The 16,356-nt window shown below is 42.0% G+C and overlaps 1 protein-coding gene across 1 annotated transcript in view; it reads right to left on the bottom strand.

The window, feature by feature from the left end:
* Positions 1-14,547, bottom strand: part of FXR1 (FMR1 autosomal homolog 1) — a 36,083-nt gene extending 21,536 nt beyond the window's left edge. Inside the window, exons 1-3 of the mRNA XM_065640534.1 lie at positions 14,417-14,547; positions 5,090-5,142; positions 871-964 (exon numbers count right to left, since the gene is read on the bottom strand). Of these exons, the coding sequence (XP_065496606.1) occupies positions 871-964; positions 5,090-5,142; positions 14,417-14,467 (198 nt within the window). The 5' untranslated portion in view covers positions 14,468-14,547. The remainder of the gene's footprint in view (positions 1-870; positions 965-5,089; positions 5,143-14,416) is intronic.
* Positions 14,548-16,356: the final 1,809 nt, after the last annotated feature.

Here is a 16,356-nt window from a genome sequence, read left to right as displayed (position 1 = left end):
TTGATATATCCAGGAGTACTGAAATGAATCAAATCATCATATGACTACATATTCCAAATTTACCAAACACTACCAAGTTAATGCAAGATCAGATACAGAACAGATGATTTTTGACTCTTTCATTTTTCCTCATCTTCTGCGAGTTTCATTTACTGCGCATACACTTCTGACAGCCCAAAGTCATTTGCATACAAACTAAACAAGAAATTTTGCAATAGCAAGGAGGTAGAAAATAATCCTTTACATTTAACCTCTAACAAAGCCTACAAATAGTATGTATTTCAAAGAAAATAGCAGAAAAACACACTACATTGTTTCTTAGATTACTAGGCCAAAACTATAATGGTATTGTAAAGAAAGAGTCATTACTTTTGATTTTAAAGACAAGTGAAAAGCAGAAGTTAAACTAACTACTAAATTACTAAACATACTACAACAGGCTGAGAACAGAACCTTTTCATTTCCTGGTTTAATACACCATTTCTAATTAACACTGTTTCTCTCTAAGACAATATAACTCAGACAATTTCCTACCAGATTGTACCAGATATTTCATCTGGGTCAAAATTCCTGAAAGAACTTTATAACATTTTCATACCAAAACACTTTCAAGAGTTACATTCCAGATAAAGAAAATTACCCAGTTTGGGTTTAATTCTGAAACATTCTCAGCAATTTTTTTACATTTGGAGAAGGTTCAGTCTGTAATTTTGTGAAAAAACTGAATGTCAGCTTCACTGAAAGCTTAATAAATCCATTACTAGAGACATGCCCCATTTTAAATCTTCACTCTGCGGATGTAGAATCATCATCACCGCCTTGGAAGGACAATCAGTTACGTATCGGAACAGTTCATTAGGATCAACTCACCTCCACTTCATCTCCTTCACCAATTTCTTTCTTGATATCAGGGGGTGGCGGTAATCTGACTTCATTAAAGGGTACCTGACGCTCTGGTTGCCAACTAAAAGTTGAAGAGACATTACACATTATTGCTAAATTTTTCCTGTTTTCTTTGTTTTTAGAACTCTGAGTTTAGTTAAAACTCACTCTTTCCATATAATCAACTCTGTTTCTTCATTGCTAGAAAGCAAACTATATGAGCAAAAAAACAAAATAACACTGTCAAGACAAAAACAGTGTCTGGGAAGGCATTTAACGATAAAACAATTTTTCAATTAACTTGAAAATTTAACTTGACTGGGCTCACTAAACAGCTCTCATAAAAGCCCAGTGAAAAGATTACGAGATGATGTACTTACATTTCTACTGTTCAAGCCTTTACACAGATGGAAGTTTAACTTTGCTGCCCACCACGGGTTTCACCCATTTCTTCACCTCTTACTTAACATTTCAACTGCTTACCATCCATGTTTTAAGTATTCCAGGAAAATCTGACTCTGATTGTTAACAAAGCTTTACATCCTTACCTATAAACTTGTTAACACTCCTCAGTAATTGTCTGGCAAACACATTAAGTTCAAAAGGTACCTTTATATCTCATTATCAATACCAATTATTACTAGGCATATAAAATCAAAATTTTACCTTCTTGTACAGAAAAGCTATTTATTTTACTGTAGCTGGCTCTACAAAGCATTTTACTTGAAGAACTGTATATTTTAAGTGCATTTTGCAAAGACTACTGGAGCAATTCACATCATCTGTGTTCTGGAATTCCTTTCCCATCTGCTCTGTGAAAGTCACAGAACATCATCAGCTGGTTCTCACACTTGTAGTCAGAAACCCAACTGAAGACTCTATAGAGGTAAAAAAAAAAAAAAGAGAGGGAGGAAAAATGCCCCCCTCACCCCCCAAAAAGCACTTATTAGCTTAGACTATCTGAGGGACATGCTGTCTGCCAGAGCATTCCAACGTCCGTCACTTATGCCCATCTTAATCCAAGTTCACATCAGGCACAGACAGGATCCAGAACCAACCTGTAACCCTACGGATTACTCTAAGTAATTTGTTTTGCTTCCTTCTAATCCACGCAGACAGAGCAGCCTCAGTTAGTGGAACAACTCTCACTGTTAGGAGAAAGTTCCAGAAGTGCCCTTTGCTACCAGATGGATACATTTACACCTTTTCTCTGAAAATACAGCTTACACTCAAGGGCCTCAATAGTGAGGCACCCATACAGTTTTGCTCTAGCCATTATTACATACTTTATTTTTCCTCTAACTATAGTGGAACTTTGAAAATGAAGAAAAACGCATGAAGATTATGGATAGCTTTTGTTGAAGTTGGAAAGTATTTTGGCCATAAAATGTTATTTAAATCTCATTCTATTTCAGTAACATTTTGAGAGGGGCTGGCAAAAAATCACTTGCAATTCAGTTGCCCTCGTTGCAACTAATGGTCACTAAACTCAGGGTTTGGATTTTCCCTCCCTTCTCCGCCTGAAGTTATTACTCTCACAGATGCACAAGCAAATAGTAAAACTTGAGGACAAAATGCACCCCCTAAATTACAGGGTAAATAAAACTTCAGTTTAGAAACAGTATGAGCATAATAATCACAACTGAACAAGAGGATCAAAAATGTTGCAAACTCAAACGAGCCGCTTGAAGTTCTCTTGAGAATTTCAACTGTGCCTTGTAGTTACAGAATTGAGCAAACAGGAGCTTACGGAAAGTTATAAACTGCCCATGAGATGCTATGATTGAAACCTTGTACCTTCAATAAAGTCTGCTTGAAGTTGCAGTAGGCTAATTCTGGTTCCATCTCTAATCACCTAAAGGAACTCCATCCGCTAGAAGCAGATGGGCCAATAATGACTTGGCCCTAGCAGCTGCCAGGTGTTTGGGTATTTTGTTACAAAACAGTGGAAAAGTGCACACAAGGCTCAATTTTCAGAATATGAGAAACCCAAGTTTTGATGGCAAAAAGTCCAAAATTGGAGCATGTCACCGGTGAAATGCAAAAAAAAGATGTTTTAATAAATGACTTGTGACTGGCTACAAATTACCTAAGAGGACCTGACAGAACTGATGCCTAATAGTCAGAAGGATTATCTCAAATACCTGGCACAAATTACAAAAAAGGGAGGTGTTCACTCCTTACAACGGCAAAGCTTGTTTTTCAGTTTGGCTGCTTCAAATTCCTATGGACCTATATGAAATTGCATCTCAAGATCCAATTTTTTTTCTTACACAGTAATAAAAGTTTCCAGTTGCTGAAGCTTCTGCGTTCACTGTCTCCTTACCTCCAAAAAATTAGCCAATAAAATAATGGTATCTGCCCAGAGATTAATTATGGATATGGCCACAAAAATCATCATTAGCAGTCTGTGCTAGTGCACCAATGCAGGGAACCTTACAATAGTTGCAAAAACTGTTTAACAACAGCAGAAAAAGGAAATTGACAATTCAGACTCCCTTCAGTGGAGCAGATGCCTTTACTTCATTAGTGCTCATCGCTATCACAGCAGAATGATGTGGCAGGCCACTCTTACCAGCTTTGGTTCTACTAAAGCCCTTATGAATTTAACTCAGTAAAAATGGTAAAGAAAATATCAGATTTACATCACAGAAAAATTTTACTAGAACCACATACACGCTGATAAGACCTATTTTTGGTCAACAAAACACTCAACATATGTTGAAGCACATCCTTTTTGGAACTTGGCTGCTGCTGCCAGACTTTCTGTAAAACACACAAGTGACAGAGATACTAAACACTAGAAATGCGTTTGCCAACAATTAGACCCCTGCTGTGAACCACAGGCACTTCCTTCAGCTTAACTGGTTTCTAACATGAAAGTACGCACTTGGAAGGCAAAGAGCCTCCTACCTTAAAGAAAAGTAACATGATGTTGAATATGAAACTGAAGATTTGTCACATCTCCTCAGACTACGGACCCAATTTGTTTTGTTTTTTTTTTTACATTTGTTGGGTTTTGGAATAGATGTATGAAGCCTAGGAGACAGTAACCACTTCCATAACCACCCCAGTAAGTGTTAGTAGAAATTAAGGTTGCCAACTCATCTTCTAACTACTTTCTATAAACGACGGGCTAGAAAACATGGGTGAAAAAGAAACAAAGACTGGACTTTGCAAGGCAAACGCTAGGATTACTTCTTCCCTCTCCTCCCTCCCCCCAGATACATACATGTACACAAATATATGCATACACACTCTAGGATTACATATGCAGGATTATAAAATATCGTTTATAAACACATGCTAGCACACTCCCTAGTATTACCTTTCTTACTCAGCAATCTTCCTTGAAGAAAGGCTCAAAGACTAATCTACAGGTTGGTGCTCACAGAATTTAGTAGCAATTTTCCTATCAAAAGCTGACAGATTTTTAGGATCTCCACCTAGCAAGTGGAAGGGAAACAGGAAAGACGATGTAGCTCCTAGAACATCTTAAATCAGCCCTGGAATCTCCCAGGTAATCCACGACGTTATCAGTCTGAATGCTGAACAACAGGTATCCCTTTGTACTTTACCATCCCATGGATTATCTTCAACCTGCCACTACAAGTCCCTAGTAGCACTGTTGTGTTTACATATCGAATGAAAAGGGCGTCATGGATAATTCTTTCCCCAGGTTTGCTTACAAATTTGCACTCTTTTCCACTAAAAAAAATTTATGTCTTTATACTGGATATGTATGCATATTTATTTTCTTAATAGTTAAAAAGAAAAATCAATCACTGTCAGGATACTTCTATCTATTTCTCTCTAGTTGAAAACACTGATCAGCATTCCTCAGGCTAGACATATAGAGAAATGTTTATTTAATAAAAGTCCTTTGGTATTTTTCATCTTTTTCCATTTTACTATAGGAAGATCAGGCCTCTGCCACTGATTATTTTAATTAAATTTGGCTGTCACATCTATGGGCTTTACTAAAGATACAAAAAATGTAAATGACTGTGTAACTGATGAGCTGAATGTGATACAGCGATTCAAGAAAGCAGTTCATGGAAACTGTGAACAGAATAGTGAGCCTGTACTTGTAGAACTACAACTTTCTAATGAAATCTACTTTATGTCAAATCAAACAACACCAAAACCACAAAATCAAAATAGCAACCTACTAGTCAAATGATGATTTTTAAAAATAAATACTTACTTGTTTTCAAATACAACTGTGAGCGAGTCCTCATGAACATCTTTGATAAATCCCTAAAACAAAAACATTTTTGTTGTAAGAATGCATGTGAAATCAAAACAAGGCAACAATTTCAAACCAGCCTGAAACTAAGCCAAACAGCAGCTCACCACCAATACTATGGTTCCAATTTAGGAAAGTTCCAAGACACGATGCCACTGTTCGCATGAGGTTGCCAATATTCTTAGTTGGCTATTCTAAGAAATGCAGTGCAGAAGGACTGTTTCAAATGACCAAATCAGATCAGCACATTTACAACCGAAAACTTACTGTCCGAGTTCATTATTTTATCTACAGGTGTGCACAACTGCTTTACAGAAAAAAAGTGATCGAGGTCCAGGGCTATTAGTATAACTCACAATACGATGTCAAATAGCTGTGCAGAACACTATCTGCTTTATACGTGTTCTTCTCAACACTAAACTGAATCCTTCACAACTGTACAACAGTAAGTTTGGATAAAATTGGGCAATACAGCCTGCCATAGAGCTCGTTATGGTATCACCTTTCAAGTACCAAACTGGGGACTGTATGAGGCCAAACACCTGTAGGACCTCAGAGGAAAATAAAGAAAACACAGTATTTCACTTTTTGTGTCATGTTGTTATGTCAGGAACAACTGAGGGGAAATCCTATTTCCATTTCTTTACTTTGAAAAATTAAGGGCTTCTTTAGGGGGCGCTGGTTTTGTCAAAAACCTAAAGACAAAGAACAACCTGGTACAGAAAACTGTACTCAAGTATCCATGCAGATATTAAGTTCCTACATCTCTCAGTTAAGGAAGGCAGGCATGTTGTGAAAAAAGCAGATAAAGGGACAAGAAAGACTTTTCAAACTACTCCTGCTTTTGCTATAGCCTGGTATTTGCCCAGGCACAGGAGGTCAAGAAGGAATCTGCAGCTTTGAAGGAGTAACAGAGTTGTGTAGCTGTGTTGAAAGACGTTCCAGGAAATCTGCTGAATGGATTATATCCATACAAGAAACTTCCAGCTGAGGAGGATGAAGAACATATCAACTGTGCAAGGAGCAACTGCCCACATAGGTATAATGTGTCAGCCCAGGGAAAGACTAATTTTGACACAGGAGATCCCTCAATGTAGTAACAGACATTAAAGGAGCCCATGCTGACAGCTGGTTGCAAAGGGCCTATACAAACAAATCTCCTTTTACCTGAACTCATATTTGAGGAACACTGTGAAGGGATTTGCTCAAAACCTGCTTTTCTGCTCCCTGACCTTCACCCAAAACCATCTGCCAGCAACACAAAGACTGGTTCTAGCAGAAAGCATCCTGGTAATCCTGAAGAAAGCAGGTCACCAGCAATCACAGGAATCTCCTCCTTGAACCACCTCATGTCTTCCTAATAAAATAAACCCTCTTGAAGGCCGTCCTGCCACTGCAAGGGAAGGAAGGCAAATCTCTTTCTTCAGAAGCTAAAAAGCTGCAACAGGTGGCAATGAAATACACATGTAATCAGGGACTTTCTGTTGCAAGAAAGTTTCAGGACAGGTAAACTAGACAGGAATACTGAAATTATGTCCGTTTAAAGATGTAAAGAGCATACAAAACTTCGCTGCCTGAACTATGCGTTAGCTAACAGAGGTAAAGCAGAACTTTTACGACATTTATGCTATTGATGTCCCCTTTAAGCATGCCCCAATGTGGGGATGAATTAACATGGCATAGAGTAGAAAATAAGAGTTGTTCTACTACAATGCATTCAAATTCTATCTAAGGACAAAACATGCAAGTCACAGCACTGTGCACCAGATTCATCCAGTCCAACATTCTGCAAAATGACAACTTATCAACAGAAAGCAGTATTTACAGAGAGAGACTTAACTCCCTACTATGGAGAGCCATTTATCTGCATTCCAAGAGCCTGTGATTCAGTATTAGTCTTTGCCTCATTATGGTGCTTTATTTCACAGCTGAACCTTACCTCTTCTGTTATTACATGCTCTCACAGTACTCAACATGAAGAGAAAAAAATACGCATTTCCTCTCTAAGATCAGCCTATAGGAGCAACAAAATTATTCTGCAAATCTGAATGCAGTTATCTTTCTTTTGTTAAAGAAACAGAATTTCAGAATCAAGAGATTCAAAATCAGGTACCATAAAACACCTGAAGCACATTCAGAACATAATGCTCTGCAGAGTTTAGAAAATCCTGAATCCACTGACTAGCTGCAGGATTCATTAATAAGACAAAAGAATTAGAAAAAAGGAATCCCAACTGCATTGCATTTCCAGGATTTCAGACTAGCCCATTACTAAGTGAAGTCTATCTTTCTGTGTAATGGTACAAACAGGTTTAATATTCAAAACTGATTTTCAAGCTAACGCCCTACTAAAGAATGGGAAAGCTGAACACTAATGCAGAGATATGACCAGCAGCAGCCTAAAGATGACACTGCACATACGTCAGCTGCAGAAACAGAAACATCAAACACTTTTTAATAAAATTGAAAGTACAAATTCTGGCAAAGAGGCTGTACATTTTACAGCCCCTTGTGGGTTTCAGGAAGGCTTTCAGCTCAAAGCATGCACACCGCTCTTCCCATTCGAGAACACAGTGCAGACTCCCGGCTCACGGACAGGTATGCAGGGACTTACTTGAAATGAGCTGAAGAGCATTTTCAGTTGGTTTTCTCAAACTCCTTCACTCCACAGTATTTATATATGAGAAACACCCAAAATCAAATATAACATTTATTGGTTATGCACTTCAGATCACAAATGGACATATGTAAAGCATTAAATCACATAATTATTTTAGTTGTGAGGCCTAAAAAAAGTATGAGCAGAGTTGAATTGTACAAACACAAGACCAATAGTGAAGGAGTAACATAAAACTCAGAAATCCCAAGTATTAATCTTCCTACTATTAGGGTTTCTTCAGAAAGGGCGTGATGAACATAAACCAGAAAGGAAATATCCTGCTTTTTAACTAGGAGTTTTGAAGGATTTCTTTATCAGTGAGGTAACCTATAAACAGATTCGTACTCTAAGCTTGCACTAGTCACATCTGATATTGTATCAAAAACATTTTCTGCTAAATTAAGTAATGATGCATCATCTTAACTTTTGCTCAAATGAACAAGGTACTCCATTACTTTAGCAGTGTTGCCTAAGGTAGACAATGCCAACACCCAAGTTTGAAATGTTCTCTTTTCTTTACACATCATTCCATGTATCCTCATTCTAAACAGAGATGACGAGGCAGAGCTAACAAAAGATGCCCAAATACATCACCAATAAATACACTGGCCTCAAAAATACACGGTGATGAATTGTATTATCAGCAAGTAAGCTTATACTTAACATTTGTGTGTGTTTTACAGCACATGCAAAACTGTGGAAGGCAGGAGAGGAAAAAAATTTACGTGACTTCATCTTGCCAGGCCCCTGATTTGGAGCGTCCAGATATTCGCATCAGTCACCGAGTTCTCGCTGCGAGCGGGTCTCCGCAGTCCATGTATGCCCTGCCTGCCGCAGCCCAGCTCCAGGCAGGAGCCCACACTGTACTCCAGGCTATTAATGTCCCGCTGGCTCCCCAGGCACTTCGGTTCAGACCTGTCTCTGCCACTCACTTGGCAGCAGCCGGGCTCCCAGCACTAGCACCTGTGAAACGAGGGGCAGGATCGCTGGGATCCTGCCTGGGTTTGGGATCAGAGATCCAGCACAGGGCGGTACTGTGTTGAGTACAAACAAGAGGACAGGCAACTATGAATGGATCGTTTGCCACAAAAAGCACTACAGTTGAGACTTCATCTCATAATACACACACTCTTTCCCTTTTACCTGGGTTTTACTCATGGATTTAGGATTAGGATCTGCTGATAACATAAATGGATCAAGACTTACCAAAGTGCCCTTACAGTGAACTGTGCGTCTCCGTATACATACACACACTTATTTTTTTTTAAACCCAGTTCCAGACAAAGTCACAAAATCTGCATAACGGGCAGACACGATCCAAGTCCACTCTTCATGCTGCTTTCTTATCTGACCCCCAAGCAGGATGGTCCAATCTAGAAGTGAGGGGCTGTTAGTTCAGCTGTAAACATTCCTTCCAGGGACAGCCACTGTATTGGCTTTTGAGTCACACATGCCTACAAACTATACTAAGATCACCTTACCCACTGCTGAGCAAACTTCAAACAGTAAACGCTTTGGCATCTGGTACCATGGACTGTTTCTGAATCAGTGACATAAAGGTCAAGAAGCCTATATCCAATTACCAATCCTTTCACTCCTTTCCGAAGCAAGTACCATTAGTATTTTTAACTAACGGTCACACACAACTGTTTCATGTAACAAATACATGAAATAGTAATTATTACTAAGGGATGTATCCCATGCTGACCTCCTGGGAGAGGGAAATCAAAACAAACACAGCGAACTTGTAAATAATCAAATCATTGGTCAAAAAAGACTGAACTTCGTAAAGTATTATTTTTATTAGAAGTGATCAACTGCACCTGTTTATACCAGGAACTGATAAAAGAAAGCAGATCTAGCTTGCCACAAAACACAAACATCACAAGCAGGCACCACATAAGAAAGAGATCCTGAACTATTATATGGATTTTAGCAACCACAGTTTAATCTATGACATTACTGCTTATTTCCATTCACAATCATAATTATCGTATATAAATTCAAGGGTCCTTACGACAGTTATGCAAGAACTTCAGCACAGAATCACCTGGTTTAGGTTTATTAATGAACACCTAAATGATTCACATTACTTATACTGCTTTCTTCATACACATATCCCCAAAAGGCAAAACTTCTAAAATACGCCCTCCTGATTGTGTACACCAGCAATCAACACCCACTGCCAGTGGCACCTCCCTTTTCTCAGCCTAAAAGAGTCAAGCAAATGGCTCGTCAACAGATACTTTTCGCAGCAGTCTACCCAACTTTCAGGAGATCAGTAACAACTTTAAAATGTCTGAAACTTCCCACCCATTACAGGTAGATATAATAAATAAATGTTGACCATTATAACACAGTTGAGATCTTAAAAAAAAAAAAAAAAGTCATTCCAGTTACCATGTTTCCTGGTGTAGTAATTGGGCATGAACAGCTGCATAAGCTACACTCTTAAAAACAGTTTCTTATTTTAATAACCATCAAGCTAAAAACCATTCAGAAGAACTCACAGAGTTGTTTTCAAAGCCACTAATTAAAAACTGTAAGAAAAATTAAAAAGCCATTATATTTTTTTTTATTGATGCATAAACTGTTTCTCACACAGAATTGCTCACCATGCTTTAACACTGTACATGTGGAGAAATGCTGTGTACTTCTCTTTCATCATGTTTTCCCTCTGTAATATTTTGGCTAGCCTACCTTGAGGCCTATGCCAACTCCTGCTACCAGCGCTTCCGTTAGTGCTGTTACCAGAATAACTGCACCTCTTGAAAGAGGAACAGATCAAAAAGGAAGCGCTTCAGAACCTATAAATTAAAGATTGAGTTCCATTCTAATTCACATTTTTACCTATTTCAAGTCCTTGCATAATCTAAACAGCTACTACTCTAGAAGAGAGAGAGTACACAAGGGCATGCAACACACCAGTCAGTTTTTCAGCACATGTGAGTCTCCACAATGAAGAAAACAACAGACCTTTCAGAGTTATTCAGATGTCACTGAACAATTCAGGTAGAAGAAATCATCTAGTGTTCAATTTATGTACCTTGGTCTCATTTTATTGTAAGGCCCAACATACTTCATGTAAGCTGACATTTGAACTTGCATATAATGTGCAGAACCAGGGCTGTGATTTGCATACAGGTGAGATACACAGGCTGAGATATTGGATAACCAGGAACTTTTGTCTTGTTCTTGCCAAGAGCTGCACAGACACCCCTCAAGCTGGCAGGACGAGAGGCAATGGGCATGAACTGAAAGCACAAGAGGTTCTGTATGAACATCAGCAATCACTTTACTGGGAGGGTGACTGAGCACAGCCACAGGTTGCCCAGGGAGGTTCTGGAGTCTCCAATCTCACAGATATTCAAAGGCCACCTGGACATGGTCCTGGGCAGCTGGGTCTAGGTGGCCCTGCTTGAGCAGGGATGTGGACCAGACAACCTCCCACACTATCTGCCAGCCCCAACCACACGTGATCCTGTGAATTACTTAATGATGTTAATGACACAGAGAATAATCATCCTGAAAACACTGCAGCCAGGCCAACATGAGGCTGGAATATTCAACTTTGACTCTCTACAACCCACTCAGAGCCCAAAGCAACCCAGATATTTCAGGCCATTTCACTTTAAAAGTCTACTCTAATGTCTCAAAGATAAAAACGATCCTGCAATCTAGCACTCACCTAGAAAGCATCAACTGGTCTGCTCTCAGGAAGCCCTCACCACACCTCTAATATATGCAAACTCTTAATTAGTAAGGTTCATCAACCTTGTCCATTCTCCTCCCTGTTCCACAACACAAACCTCATCTCTCTTCAGAAGATCACGACCACTTTGAGCCCCATCAGTGCCGTCTGTTCTCTAAAGACAATGGCTGCTAAATATTATGATATATGCAAAGTCTTCTGAGCTGCAGGGAGTGGCTAAACACTGGCTCTGCTGTAAACTGCTTGAGAATCTGGGATAAAATACAAAATAAATGCTGTCCTGTTCTCCAGATCATATTACTTGTTTAAAGAGGGGAAAAAAATAGTCTGGAAATCCATAAATAAAAGCTTAAATGTAGTTGGGATTTTTTTGGACAGCACAGTATAAAAAAGTTATCTTGGGCTATCTACCATAAGCACAGTTACTGCCCATTGATTTATGCATCAGGAGAAACATTTTGACTTTTCAGGTATATTAATAAAAAAATACCATTTTCCTCACCAATTTATAGCAGCTATAGTGTATATGTATAAATACACATACCAAGAATTCCCTGTTAAAGTTGAATTCTACTGAAATGAAGAACAATTAATAGAAGAACAAAAGGACCTATAAAGGATATCATTTACCATGGTCATCTCTCTAATAACTACTGAAAACCCCACTATAATGCTCCAACGTATTTAATCACTATATTTGTTCTACTACAGCTAAACTGCAGATCACATTAAAACTCCCCCAAAAAACCTCTGTCATGTATTTATTAATGTAATTATTTTGGTTTTTACCTCCGCTGGCATAGCAAGATCCTTCTCACGTCATTTACCGCGAGATATGCAGTGCTAATGAATCTGAATTCGGACTATTCCAAAGGCAAACCTCAGATTTCATCCCATCTTAAAAATTCTGCTTTTCTCTTCAGAAAATTTTTGCTACCTCCTCCACACAGTCACAGGGGGCTTAGACAACATGAGCCTATCTTACAAATGCTATTACCAATGCTATCAGTGCCCAAAATAGGATACTTTCTAAATGAGACTGACACACCTCCCTCCTTGGCTTCAGAAACTTCAAACAGAAAGTCACCAGCACTGTTACTTGGCTCCAAAATGCAGGCACAACCTCTGCCTACCTCCAAAGTAAGACTCACAAAATGGAGTCACTGACACACATCTCGCTGCATTCAGTTTACAAGAAAAACCTTCCAAAATTGTGTTTCAGTTTGATTTGGTTTGGGTTTTTTAGGGAGTTCTATGGTTCCCCCTCACCCACACACATTAACAGCGGATTATTCTGAATTGGGGCTTTGGTGGCTGTGGGTCCAATCACTCGAACAACCTGGCTTCATCCACCATGAAGATGCCATCACTGGACTTAATGCCCATTTCACTGATCTGAAAGCCGTTAATACCATTTTTAAGTAAAACTTCTGCTTTTGTCAGTCACTGTTCTCAGGGCCAAAATACATGATGGTGCTAATCCAGGCCAGACAATTTTCACTGACTTGGGAGGAGACCTTATCATTGCAGATTTAAAATCAGGCTTATTTTAATAAATTCTGCGTACACGGATCCTTTCAGTTCAAGAATTCAGTACCCCTCCTAATACTCTCATTAGTTTCACATTCCTCTTAAGCAAAAGAAACAACTAATCCATGATTAATAAATTTGTCCAAGATCACAAGATAGAAAATGGAAAGCTAAGAAGAGTGTCTCCAAATTCTGGGCTTTCTAGTGGGCAGGGAAAAAAGAAAAAAATCAATTCTACTTAGGCCTATCCTGTTCTAAATGCAAACAATTTTGATGTGGGTTTCTATGTGATGTGGGTTTCAAGTCCAAGCAAAATGTACCTGATTTGCGAAATTTATTATCTACTGATTTTGGTAACAATTTACGCTGCTTACCTAGCAAGGGGATATAGCACAACCCATTACATTCTCTCCTCATAAGAGTATCTCCTACTTGTCTCTTTTAATAGACAGTCAGTTGAAAAAACTAACTCCTGAAGTCAGCTGGTTACAATCCTTTGAGCACCAACTGCCCTCACATACTGTACAATTACCACATGACTTCCAAGCCAAATCCACAGCTGCACACAGGAAATTCAGAGGGAAAAAAAAAAAAAAAAGGAAAAAAGGACACCCTCATTCTCTGCAGTATAATATTGCATGTGCAATACCGCACCATGTGTGCGGTTAGGGACAATAGCTACAGAGAGTCCCGAGATTAAACCCTCCCAGAACACAGCTACAGTGTGTGCTCACAATACTGGCTGGAATCGGCCCTCCTGGAAAGGAAGACAGAAGGCTCTTGCCATAAAAAGAGCTGGGATTCTTAACCATCTGAAGCCAGGCTTAGGGGAAAATGACTGACGGGCAACAGCTGAGAGTATTTTGCCTTGATCCTGTAACATCCTGACATTCCAGGGAGGGTGATGGTGAAGGAAGCTTTCTGATGACATAAATAAACCAGAAATCTTTAAGGAATTGTTTAAAATATTTTTAAATTCTTATTTTCGGCTCGGTTCACCCCATAGCACCCGAAGCCCCTACTCGTTCCAAAAATAGCCCCCACGCCCACGCATCCTCTCCCGAACGCAGGGCTACCGCCCCCCGCTGCGCAGCTGCTCCCCCCGCTCCGCGCACCCACCTCCCGTGAGGGGCCCGAGCCGCCCGCCGCCTCCTGGCCCGGCCGCCGCCGCCCGCTCGCTCCCGCCAGCCCCAGCCGCCCCCGCCACACCCAGACACCTTCCCCAGCGCCCTCCCCCCCACCTCCCCTCCTCCGCGGCCCGGCCCGGGGGCTCCCCCCACGGCCGCCCCCCGTCCCCGGCCGCGCCCGGATACCGCCGGGCGGCCGCCCCCCGCGCAGCCCCCGCCGCGCCGGCCCCGCCGCCGCCCCCTCCCCGCAGCGGTACCTTGTAGAAGGCCCCGTTAGAGCCGCGCACTTCCACCGTCAGCTCCTCCATGTTGAGAGCGCAAAGGACGCCGGGACGTGCTTCTAGAAACTGTCACCACGGGGGGGAGCGCTGGCGGGCTCCCCTCCCCCTCCGCCCGCCCCCCGCGGGGTGGGGGCTGCGCCGGCACTGCCCCGCCCCGCCCTCCTCCCCGGGGGAGCGCGGTGGCTCTGCCCACGCCGCGGTTGCGGGGCGGGGGGGCTCACAGCCGGCGGAGCGGGGCGTTCCCTGCGGGAAGGGCAGCCGGCCGCCGCCTTTCCCCCCCGCCGCGGCAGGCGGGAGTGGGAGCGGCCGGCTGCTGCCCCGCGCGCGGCAGAGGGGGGCGCGCCCGGCCCGGGGCGCAGGTGCGGCGGCGGCCTCGGCCCGGCCCGCGGGAGCCGCCGCTGGGTGGGAGCGGAGGAGGTGGCGGCGCTGGCGCTGCAGGCCGCAGTCAGCGCTGCGGGGAAAATGCCGGGGGTTTTGTTTTTCAATGAGTAACGATTCAAAAGGCCGGGCCTTTAGGGGACGCCTTCCCTTCCCGAGGCGCCGCCGGCCGCGCGTTCTGTGCCCCGCTGCCTTTGTCCCGGCCGGGGCTCCCGCCTGGCTCCGGGGGGGAGCACCGCACCGAGCGGCCCCTCCCGGCGCAGCCCCCGGGGCCGCCCGGAGGGTCTGGTTGGCAACGGCCCCGCCGCGGGCTTTGTCCGACCTGTCCGACCTTCCGCAGCGGGGGGAAAGTAAAAAGATAAAATGACTGTGCTATTCGATGGCTGTTAAAACACAATCGGACGCGAGTTTTGCTATGAGCTCAGTGCTCACATAAGCTTAGTCATGCAGAGCTTGATGAAAGGCCTGTATCTTTGCCAAATGCGGGTATTTTTTGCAATAGCTTTAAATATCAATAACTACTTTGAAATGCCCTTCCTGCTGATCGTTCCTGTTCGATGTCAGCCCGAAATGAACAGGAGTACTTGATGGTATTTTACCCATCGAATGTTTTCAGTTTTAGTTTCTCCATGTTAATCTCCCCCTGTATCCTTTAGCCAGTTCTAACCACGTCTGTCAGAGGGTGAGGATTCCAGACGATACAGACCTACAAGTTCTGAGAAAGCTGCTGGGTAAGGAGGCTCAAATGTGCCACAGCTGAAGGAAGGACGGGGGTTCGACGCCATGGGCTTAGGCTGAGCCCCAGCCCTGCCCCACGGTGAGCACGCAGCTCCAGCCAGTTTTACTGTGCTGGTGTGGTCCAGTGAGCAAACTGGGGGCATGGGGATGAGCTGGGAGGGTTCTGTCGGGGAAGAGCTGAAGGTCAGAGGTGGAGTTGAAGTTACAGGTTCAATGGACAGTAGAGCCTTGAGTCATTGTGGTGAAGCATGAAGGGAAATCAGACAAATTAATTGGGAAAAAAACCCCAGTAGACTACTTGTTCCAGACAACACCATGTTTTTTCCACTCAGTAACTCATATCTTTGTTTGGCTATGAGGTAGTGTTTAGAAAAAAAGCTATTATGTGATCTAGTCTTTTCCCATGCTGTGTGCGTGAATATTACCATTCTTGCATAATCTTTATTCCAGAAGAATGTTGGAGGGTACCTTTTATTATAAATATTGTTTAGATTTTCAGAAATGACCCACAATTTGTTCTGTCCTAGGTGCCCAGGTCACACACAGGGTCAGAGAGCCCTTCATGCAAAATGGTAGGCGTCCCCTTTCCAGGATACGGTACAAAACCTGATAAAATGAAGCAAACAGTTGTGCTACAAAAATTATACACCAAAAGTTTTCATTGCCCCAGGACTGAACGGCCTGAAGTTCATTCACTCAGCTTCCAAGCCACAGACTCTCTATGTCAACTGCTAAAAAAAAAAGTGTTTGGGATAAAAAAAAAAAAAAGCAAAAGTAAACCATGCATGAGCAAAACAGGA

Source organism: Caloenas nicobarica, chromosome 8 (assembly GCF_036013445.1).
Source record: "Caloenas nicobarica isolate bCalNic1 chromosome 8, bCalNic1.hap1, whole genome shotgun sequence".
Taxonomy (NCBI): domain Eukaryota; kingdom Metazoa; phylum Chordata; class Aves; order Columbiformes; family Columbidae; genus Caloenas; species Caloenas nicobarica.
This window is presented reverse-complemented; position numbering and strand designations above follow the sequence as displayed.